Source organism: Epinephelus moara, chromosome 12 (assembly GCF_006386435.1).
Source record: "Epinephelus moara isolate mb chromosome 12, YSFRI_EMoa_1.0, whole genome shotgun sequence".
NCBI classification, from domain to species: Eukaryota; Metazoa; Chordata; class Actinopteri; order Perciformes; family Serranidae; genus Epinephelus; species Epinephelus moara.
Genome location: NC_065517.1, coordinates 4,572,246 through 4,583,581, shown reverse-complemented (window position 1 = coordinate 4,583,581; position 11,336 = coordinate 4,572,246). Strand labels below are relative to the sequence as shown.

The following is an 11,336-nucleotide window of genomic DNA, read 5'->3' as shown; positions in this document are numbered from 1 at the left end:
AAGTATGACTAATGACTAATGATGGCAGCAGCAGCAGGAGGCATCTGGCAGGACCACGGCAGCAGCACAACCACACACGTCACGCTGTCCAGGCACCGCTGCGATATGAGTTAATCTGAGAGACAGTGGAGCACAAAGGCTCCGGAGAAGAAGCCGAGTGGCTGTGAGTGGTTTCTTGTCAAGTGACTAATGGAGACTACTCACGCCAATTTTCATGCGTGTATGACTGACTGAACGACTACACCACTTAACTGTTCTACTAAGGTGGCGGCCATCTTGAAATTTCAATTGGCTCCGGCAATTTTCTTGTCAAGTGACCCATATAGACTGCTCACAACAATTTTCATGCTTTTATCACCAACTGAACGATTTGGCCTAAAATCAGCTCTTAGCCGCTCCACTACATGCAGGTCCCTTTTGTTAATCTTCACTGCCTGAATCTGGTGCCAGATCATGCTAGTATGCTCTAAACACTCTGCAAAACCTGATATTCCTGCCTTCTGCACCATAGTATCTATCAAGCTATTCCTTTCTAAGTAGCAAGCTAATCTCTGCAAAAAAATCTTCCCCTCTACATTCAAGAGAGAAATCATCCGGAATTGGCTAAGGTCCACAGACTCCTTCGCCTTAGGAATGAGGACACCCCCTGCCCTACGCCATGCTCTTGGGATAATTTGTTTCTCCCAAACTATTCTTAGCTGTTTCCACAAAAATTTAAGGATATCAGGTGCACTTTTATAAATCTGGTAGTGGACTCCATTAGGCCCTGGGGCCAAAGAAGCCTTTGCACACCTGACCACCTCCTGAACTTCCTTCCACCTATGTGGCCTGACATCCATCTCATGCTCTATCCCTCCTACTATCCTATTCTTCTCTAAATCTGAATATGTATTTCTCAAATATTCCTCAACCTCTAGCTGTGTTGCTTTAAGCTATCCTCCCTTTTCCCGGCTAAACAATCCTTTAACAAACTTAAAAAGGGTCCCTGAAAAAAAGCTGTCCTTATATTCTACGAGCTGCTAGCCTGCTTCTCAACTCCTCTTGCAACACATTAATTCCCTTTCTTCTTCTGTAGCCTTTTTCCACTGCTTTCTTAACTGTCTCCTTTCCTTAACTAACTTCTCTATTTCTATACCTAGACTTACCTGACTGTAATCTCTCACTCCTCTTTCTCTCATGCACCCCAAACCTCTCTGCACCATTTGAGTAAATTATATCTCCAATCTTTTCTAACTTTTCCATTGCATTTCCTCTAAGCTCTGCTTAAGATTACTGACCAATCTCTATTAACTATCTCCCATTCTTTACTGTCATTTGCCCTAGGCCATCTAACTCTAACCTTTTGCTCCAATAATTCTCTCTCTGACTGGCCTGTTAATTTCAGTGTCACCTGCATCCCCTCTTACAACCTCCTCCTCCTCCTCCTCAGTGACAGTGTTACTGATATCCTGCAAACTGTGGTTTTCGACCTGTTGCTGGACTTCATCCGACTGACTCGACTGACTTCTTAGGAAGTGCTGATCAATGCGGCTACTCTGCCCTTTCTTTGCCACACACATCTTCTTTCCTTGATGAGTTCTGAGGCCTTTTATTGATGTTACTTTCTGCCAGCCACAAGGACAAACCTGAAGCATCTTGTTCTCGATTGTGCTACCAGCAACTGATNTGATGTTACTTTCTCCCAGCCACAAGGACAAACCTGAAGCATCTTGTTCTCGATTGTGCTACCAGCAACTGATGCTGTCCAGAGACATAACATACCGCCACAGCAGGTGCTGTCCAGTCACATAATCAACTGATTCTGCCCTTCTGCGTATCATACTGCTGTGACTGGTGCCGTCCAGCCAACCAGCAGCAAAGGGTTTCATTCAGCCACGTTACAAACTGATGCAGCCCGGCGGTGTATCATACCACTGTGAAAGCTGGCTTTTGGCATCAGTGTTTGCAAAAATCCTTTACAAAGTGGCAGTGTTTGACAACTTTAGGATGAGAACAGTGGCACAGTGGTGCAATGGTTAGCAATATCACCTCACAGCAAGAGGGCACAGTCCTACAGGGGTCAATTTTTGAAAACCCACACCGGCCCATACCCGTAAAGCTCAGCACAAGAACCAACCCGTTACCCGTCATTATGTCTAAGTCAAAGCCGCACCCACCTGCAAATGTTAATAATCGCACCTGTGATTTAACATACACAGGCTACAGTCCCTCACATTAAGTTGCACTCGATGTCGGGATGGTGAAAACATTTTTTGCAGTCACTGCCAGGTTAGGAAACATTTTAGCATGCTCCTTCCACCACCATAAAACCTCAAAAGGATCCTCCTTGGGCGTCCTGAACTCTATGTAGGCTGCCACCTCATCCTCGAGCTGCAAAGTTTCATTGCTGAAGTCACTGGTTGACAAATGTGACGATGGGGTCAAAGGTTCGACATGTGTTATTGACTTTCAAAACAAAAGGAACTGTGGCTTGATAATAGTGATTTAGATGTCAAAACATTACACATCTACTGCAGATCTTTTTCATTTGATTTATTCACAAAAATAAAAAATTGATTTTTGTTCTCATCCTCTGCCCGCCCATGTGTAGTTTATTTTTACCCATGCCCATACCTAACAATATAGCACTTAACCCGGTGCCGGACTCTGCAAGAGGGTTCTGAGTTCAAATCCTCTGGCTTCCTCCTACAGTCCAAAGACATGCAGCTTAATTGGTGACTCTAAACTGGCGTGAATGTGAGAGAGTGTGAGCACTTGTCTGTCTCTATGTCAGCCCTGTGACAGGATGTACCCTGCCTCTCACCTAATGGGAGCTACAGTAGGATAGGCTCCAGCTCCCCCTGCACCAGGATATGGAAGATGAATGAATGAATGAATGAATGAATGAATGAATGAATGAATGAAGACTGGGAACAGGCTCAATATTCTGATTGATCCATGCCAAAATAGGGGATGCAATCATGAATATTAAAACTATAAAATAGAATTTTCTCCTGTTTTTTAACCCCAAAAAGAGAACACAAGACATGTGACTAACAATGCAGATATGTGAGCGTGTTGTTTAATTTCAGTTGGATAAAGGTATCCACCATTCAATTCTTCTAAATCAAAGCTTACAGCACAGAATGTCTGTTCTATATCAAAAATATCTATATCAAAATCTCTATCTCTGCATATCTGATTTAGGTTATTGCCCTACTTGTAATTTGATGGTGGTTTCTCTATATTAATATTGGTGTGGCAACACTGGCTTCCCATTGATTTGACATTAATTGATGATCACCTTTAATTTCAGGACGTTATGAATGTACGCTGAAAAGAAGAGACAACTCAACTTTCAGACAGACACATGAACTCAGAAATACATTCAACCCACCCCTGATCGAAGTGAGACCAGTCTCAAAAACAGTTCAATGTGAGGCTGGAAAGGAACAGCTCCTGCAGTGTTCTGTCAACAGCCCCTATGAGGTTATGTTTATAGGATTGTCCACTACAGGTAAACCTGAAACACAAGCACCAAAAAGGAAATCAGCTATTGGAGAAAATTCTACATATAAATGTAGTTCACAGACAATGATTTGATATTATGTGTATACATATAAATTATATTCTACTCATGAAAGCTGCTAGTCTTTGCAACCTGAGTGCTTTTTTTTCTGTTTAGAAACAGACAGTGAAATCACGCATCCGTTTATAATGTCTGCCTCTGACTGTGAAAATGGGCAAAAGACGTTCACCTGTCAAGAGAAAAACCATAAAATCTTTAACAAAACTATAACACTGCAGTTATACAGAGGCACAGGTGAGTATTGATCCAGACATTATAGAGCATTCAGTAAGATTCAGCTCAAAATCATTCTTATTTAATTAGTATGTGAGTACTGAGAGCAAAACCTTTTTCTCTCTCTCTAGGTTTTCTCTGTAACGATACCACATTTGGTGTTGGTAATAGAAGTGATACGGCTAAAATTCCCTGTGAAGAAGAAGAAGGGCAGGAAGACAAGGAGGGGGACATCATAGCAGAATGTTTGCAAAATGGTTCATGGGGGAATAAGCAAAAAAACTGCATCCTACGACAGGTTCAGGAGCTGCTTGAGCAGTCTCAGGTGACCTACTTCTCCAGTTGTTTCTAAAACCAAATGATGTCATCGACATGGGCAGATTTAGTGATGTGGGGGCATTGAGCAAACTCAGGCATGGGGCCTCTGTAAATATAGTAGTATCATCTTCAAAGTGTACTTAGATTTACTTAAAATCACAATGGTGGAGCTTAAACTAAACTATCTTGTAGTGCATGAAAAAGTTCAAATGAATTTATGAATGGATTTAACTACTTCATCATACCGCAAGATAGTTTAGTTTAATAATGAATTTGTTGGTCATGTATTTGGTGTGTGTATTATCTGAAGTAACCCATATGGTCATGTATTTGGTGTGTGTATTATCTGAAGTAACCCATATGGTGTCAGAAAGATATAGCAGAATAAGGCTTCCCTCCCACGTCACTGTTTACATCACACACTGAGCTTCACATTTTGTTACTTGCTCACGCCCCCCCATTGCCCCGAAAAAGGTGCATTCTGTATAAACAAAAGTAGGTAGGCGGCATTTTGCCCCACTCCCCGATTTTGCTTTTATACTGCCAATGCTGAAAGAAGACTGACTGGGCTTTCCTGCAAATTTGCACAATTCCTATCTAAAAGGGGCTACTGTGTCACACTGTACCAGATCTGTACTACTCCCAGTTGTCAATGAAATCCAAACACAAAACACAGGGTAACTTTAATTTGATGTTTGAGATAGTGTGTGATACTAACACTTTTGTTTTGTCTGTTTGTTTTAAATCTCACAGTTCTTGAATAGCAATTTATTACCAGTATTCTTGGACCAACTCAGCAATGTCACTGTCAATTTCACCGAGGAAGTGGTTGCATCTCCTTTAGACATCAGTGCCATTGTTGATATACTCAACAATGTCGCCAACGCATCACTTACTATCCCAATAAATAAAGATTTAATGAAGGTATGTGAATTAAGCCCGTTTCCACCAAGCAGTCCAGTTCAGCTCAGTGCAGTTCAGTTGTGTTCGCAGTTTTTTCGCTTTCCACTGTCAAAAGTTGTGGATGGTACCAATGGAACTGTTCTCTACCGTGCACCATTTTTGGTCATCCCTCTGTTGGGGTGTCTACGCTGCTGTCTGTTGATTGGTCAAGAGCGGACAGTCACTCTTGCTCAGGGCTGATTATGTAATCTCTTTTCAGACAGTGGCGGGTCTTACATATGTGAGTAAACTATAACTAGAAAATGAAAGGATGTTTTGCTGCTTTTTGCAGCAGCTGTAGACTCAGAAATAACATAATTAACTGGGCTGTCTGCTGGCAACTTTTAAGGTGAAACTTTTAAAGTTACTCATGAGTTGATGAAGTGACTTCATCAACACACTTTATATTTCAACATGACAACTTTGACCATACATTAGTTTTTATTGTCTCTCTTTAATGTCAGTGTCAATGTCAGCTTTATTTATATAGCACCTTTAAACAGCCAACAGCCAACGGCCAACCAAAGTGCTTTACAGTTAAATAAGCAAGAACAACAACAACACACAAAAAACATTTATACAGTGAAATATAACAAAGGTAAAAGACTAAATAGAGGTGAAGTGAAGAGAGCACCGGAGTTATGTGCTTGCGTTTCTTTGTCCCAGTTAGGAGACGGGCTGCTGCATTCTGAACAAGCTGCAGGCGGTTAAGCTCTGATTGCTCAATGCTGACGTACACAATAACATACACTTTTAGTGATTAGTGGATCTTTAAGAGTTTAAAAAGATATATTAATTCCGACCAGATTATGTGAACTGCATATATATTCTCATCCTCACTTGGAGAAAAAAAGCGCTACAGAGCATCATTCCTGTGGGCTATAGGAAGACTACACCCCTGTGCTTGCCTGAGAGGGACTGAATGCACAAACCCACTATTTTTGAAAATCCCATCGACAGTGTTTGACCAGTAATGCATTTCTAGCAACGCATTACAGTAATAATATTACTTTTTCAAGTAATGAGTAGTGTAACTAATTACTAATTTAATTTCAGAAATAATATTACAGTAACACCAAAGCCAACCAACACGTCACAACGATTCTTTTGTTATCACCCCACTACTGAACTGAAACACATCAGAGGACTCATTTTTGTGATTGCCATGCTGCACAGGCATGTCACAAAGCATCAAGCCAGTTTGGAAGATGAAAACACTTACCTTAGAGGCTGGAAATATTTACATTACTTTGATTTTGTTGGGAGGAAAGATGATAAAAACAATGCTGCTGAGGGTAGTCAAAAACTCTTTCCACTGTGAAATACACAACCTCAAACCTCTGGTCTGAAACACCTACTATGAATAACAGAGCAACAATGTGAAGCTCCAGGAAATCCACTCCACCAAAGGTGAGCCCTCCTCATTCGCGGACATTGGCTGTAGCCCTACATTGGCTANCCAGGAAATCCACTCCACCAAAGGTGAGCCCTCCTCATTCGCGGACATTGGCTGTAGCCCTACATTGGCTAAACAACCAAAACTGGATTTTAATTGTGGGCAGCTGCAGCTAGAAAGAAGTAATGTAACTGGTGGTTGGATATGTTGAGGATGAAAAGGTTGCTCCATGAGTGACTCTCCATCTTTCAGGCAGAGCCTTAGGAAAATTAAAAACCTCCAGGTAAAAATAAAATAAAATAAAATAAAATAAACCCGCATTCGGATATTCACACAGAGGCACACATCTGAATTTTGTGGAAGTACGCAATTACTAGTTTAATAGGGTGTAACGGAAATGTAACATAACGAGTAGTGTAATGAATTACTTTGGGCAGGTAGTAATTACTAAGGTAATATTATTACCTTTGAAAAGAGTAATGAGTAATATATCACATTTTTTGAGTAAAAGCCCAACACTGCCCATCGAGAGAGACTCTCAGTCAAGCCTGTTCTTTTTTTGAACAAGGTGCAGACTTCCCTGTGTGTCAGAGGTTCAGAGGAAATACAGTGAGTGCCGGACGGAGCAGTGAGTGGCAACAACCTCATCCACATTTAAGAGTACTGTTTGCAGTGAAAACCCTAAACAGACCTAGGGTCTAGGTACCATGTCTGAAGGGTTACTTTAGGTTCCAAAGGTACCATACCCAAAGTGTTTGGTGGAAACAGGGCTACAGTCTGCTAAGGTTTACACCTGTCTTAAACAATATACACTATCTTTCACATGATCTAATATCTTCTTTCCCTTCAATATAGGATGTCCTTTTAACTGTAGGTATCCTCACCTCAAATGAATCAAGGGAGTCATGGAACTCTCTAAACGCCAATGACACCAGAAACATCTCAGAAAAAAGCAGCCCCACAGCCAGAAGCGTCAGCTCAACATTATTGCAGTCTGTTGAGAACATAACAAAGGCCCTTACCAATGACTCCTTTAATATTGACACGCCTTTTATTCTCTTAAACAAAACCACATTCACAAACACTTTTAATGCTGATATTGAAATCTTGGATTCAGCCGTGGAGACAGACATACCAGAGTCTGATGGAGAGAATAAGTCCATCACTGTGATAACATTTGCATCAATGGAAAATGTACTCCCTGCAAGAGATGAAAACAATTCAACCTCTAACTTCATCAATGGGAGAGTTGTACTTGTTTACTCTGATGGAACTGTCAATAATGTTTCATTCACTTTTGATATTTTAAACGATACTTTGAAGAAACCTCAGTGTGTTTTTTGGAACTTCAGCCTCTTTGATGGTCTCGGGGGATGGGACGACGAGGGCTGCGAGCTGGTAGACGACAACAATACTGTCACCTGCAACTGCAACCACCTGACCTCGTTCTCTATGCTCATGTCACCCTTCAGTCCAAATGACCTTGTGTTGGAATTTATTACCTACATTGGAGTTGGAATATCCATGGCTTCCTTGGTTATATGCCTCATAATTGAAGCTGTCATATGGAGAAAAATAAGAAAGAACAACACCTCTTACTTACGCCATGTTTCCATCGTTAACATCGCCGTGTCTCTCCTGATTGCAAACATTTGGTTTATTATTGGAGCAGCCATTTCAGAAGCAGAAAAGAAAGACCGATCAGCATGCAGTGCGGCCACATTTTTCATCCATTTGTTCTACCTAGCCCTGTTCTTCTGGATGTTTGCCTCAGCTCTGCTGTTGCTCTACCGCACAGTCAGTGTCTTCGAAGGGTTGTCCAAAAATTCTATGTTGGCAATTGGTTTCTCTCTCGGCTACGGGGCACCCCTCATCATTGCAATTATAACTATAGCTGTAACTGCACCCAACAAAGAGTACATCCGTGAAACTTCAACCCAGTTGAGTTGCTGGCTCAACTTCAATGATTCCAAAGCTCTACTGGCCTTTGTGATCCCTGCACTGTTAATAGTGGCGATAAACCTTATAATACTATGTGTGGTGATTTACAAAATGTTGAGGAGAAGGGCTGTGGGAGACGCTGCACAAGCAGCTGAGAGGAACGTTCTGGTGGTCATTATCAGGAGTTTGGCTGTCCTTACACCATTTTTTGGATTAACTTGGGGTCTGGGAGTCGGAACTATGACCAACCCACACAACAAAGGAATCCATGGTTCATTTGCATTCTTCAATTCACTGCAGGTAAAAGGGTAGTTAATAATACTGATCACTATATCACTGTATACTGTGGTAAAATTATTCTATGGATTTGAATACTGACTTTACCTTTTGTTACTGGATATGTTTACATGCACACTGATGTTCCACTATATTCCAAATATGACAATATTCTGAATTTGATGCAGGTCATGTAAACAGAATATTCCATTTTGAAGCTCCAGTAGGCAACATTGTTTTGGTATAATTGAGTAAAAATTTTATAATATCCTCTAAGCATAATGTAAATCAAGTGGTCTGAGACAAACAATAGGTTTCTGCACCTCACCATGGCTCTGTGTTCAGCCTCTAAAGAATCAGTATTGTGCTGAAGTGCATCAACCAATCAAAGGTCAGCTCAGACCACTGCGTTCCTACTGGCTGTTCTACTGCATATGCGCGTTCCCGTGCCGCCGGCAGAAGGGGAGAGCAAGTGGCATGGTGCACAGTGCACCAGGTAAAATAGCTATTCCAGCATTGGCTACAACTGCCTACATGGCTAAACAACCCCAAAAAAGGAAGACAGAACTCGGTTCCCCGGAGCTCCGGAGGGAGGGGAAGGGTGAGGTGGGGCCCGGCCAGGGTCAACCGTGGGAGCGGAGCCGAGGGCTCTCCGCAGAGAGGAAGAGCTGAGCCTCGGGGGTATGTGCGGGGTGGGCTGCTGCGCGGTGAGGGAGAGCCGAGTCTCGGGAGTATGTGCGGGTCCGCGAGGGAGGGATGGGGAGGGCTGCTGCCCGGAGAGGGAGAGCCGAGCCTCGGGGGTATATGTGCGGGGCCGCGAGGGAGGGATGGGGCGGGCTGCTGCGCGGTGAGGGAGAGCCGAGGCTCGGGAGTATGTGCGGGGCCGTGAGGGAGGGATGGGGAGGGCTGCTGCGCGATGAGAGGGAGAAATAGAACCAAGTAGGACAAAATACTAGCGTGCTCGTCTGGTAGGAGGGGCTTAGGGCGGAGACGAACGAAACCTAACTCAGATGAGACTCAAAAATCAACCGTTTTCAGGCTTTCTACCTACTGCAGCTTTAATATTCTTAATCAGGCCTTCTTCTGAATTTAGCATTTTTCATACAAGAAGTGGGGTATTCTGATATTATTCAGGTGTTTTATTACATTATCTAGACATGTATACAGCACATTGAGAATGTGCACCTCTTGGGGTTTTAACTGTAGTTTGCTACACACGGCCTCTTGTTTGTCTGAGCATTGTCATGGATACGTTGTACACAAACCAACTCACCAACAGTTTGCGAGGCTGGTGTATAGATGCATGCCCAAAGGAAAAGCCCACATTTCTGATCTGGAGGAGAAACTTTTGTCTTTTAACAAAGGTGGTTAAGAAGAAAGAGGGAGGCTGAGCTCATACAGTCCAGCAAATCTGCCACTAGAAAGAAACTGAAAAAGTCTGGTTTTAATGCAGAGAAGCTAAATAAGAAGTGGCTCTAGCCATTCTACTTTTTCATATTTTGACACAATAAACAACATATTAGGGCATGGTAATTTGAGTACGCACAGTTTTAAGTAAATGGGAGTAGCAGTGGAACACTCTTTTTCATTAGCTATGTAAACAGCGTAATAGGAATATTGTCTTTTATTAAATAAGGGCAAAAACTTCAATTTTGTAAATGTACTCAATGAAGCTCTCCTAATTGATGCTACTCTGTGTGTCTGTCTTTGAAGGGATTCTTCATTTTGGTGTTTGGAACGCTGTTGGACAAAAAGGTATGTATGTCTCCATATTCAAAATTTTAATCAGCTGCTGACTTAATAAAAGGATAGAATCCACTCACAGCCAGCTGATGTTTATTATATCAATTTGCTGCTGAAAAGTAGACATGAAGGGCTCTAGTTTCGCAGACCGGGCGAGGCGGGGGCGCAGCGCACCTGCGCTTCGCCAACTGGGTGTGGCCAGGCGGATTTTACAAGTTTGGCACACCGTGCGCCTGGCGCAGCTACTCCTCTTTTCCACCTCGTCCATCCTACCTGCGCAAGTCGGAAAGAGGGAGGAGAGAAGGCGTGGAGTGGGTTTTACCCACATCACACCAATCAAATGAGCCCCTCTCCTTGCCCTTAAATGCGCCGCGCGAAGGTGTAATGAGAGTTTACTCAATTCGCCATGGCAGAAGAGAGCAGCAGCGTCAGACGGCCAAACTTCTCCCAGGAGGAAACTGATGTTTTGGTCCGGGAGGTCCAAGCTCGCAGTGTCCGAATATACGGAACTGCGAGCAGACCTCCACGGGCTGATGATGCAAAGGTAGCCTGGGAGGAGGTCACGACAATTGTAAATCAATGTTGCATTTTTCTCGTGCGCGCGTGCACGCTCTCTCTTTCTCTCTTGCAGTCTCACTCTGTTTCTTTTCTTTTGACTTTTCTAAGATGACAGATGCTGAATATATACTCCCTATCTGATGCTGTGGCTGTTTGTGGTTGGCTGAGAGGGATGTGAACTCATTAGTTTGCAGCTGTGTTAATCAAATCAGGTTGGGTTTCCATTACACGTGCCAAACGTGCCAAACGGTGCCAATCCCCTTTGATCTGACATCAGATGTGACAGGACAGTCGATATAGAGATACATTAATGTGCTGATTGCAGATAGTTGCATTGAATAGTGGTTTTTTGGGTATTTATTGCATTGTTAATGTGCCTGA

The 11,336-nt window shown here is 42.7% G+C and overlaps 1 protein-coding gene across 1 annotated transcript in view; it reads left to right on the top strand.

Moving 5' to 3' along the window:
• Window positions 1-11,336, top strand: part of LOC126399150 (adhesion G-protein coupled receptor F1-like) — a 74,702-nt gene that overhangs the window by 62,005 nt on the left and 1,361 nt on the right. The window contains exons 7-10 of the mRNA XM_050058979.1: window positions 3,913-4,106; window positions 4,853-5,023; window positions 7,293-8,678; window positions 10,368-10,409. Of these exons, the coding sequence (XP_049914936.1) occupies window positions 3,913-4,106; window positions 4,853-5,023; window positions 7,293-8,678; window positions 10,368-10,409 (1,793 nt within the window). The remainder of the gene's footprint in view (window positions 1-3,912; window positions 4,107-4,852; window positions 5,024-7,292; window positions 8,679-10,367; window positions 10,410-11,336) is intronic.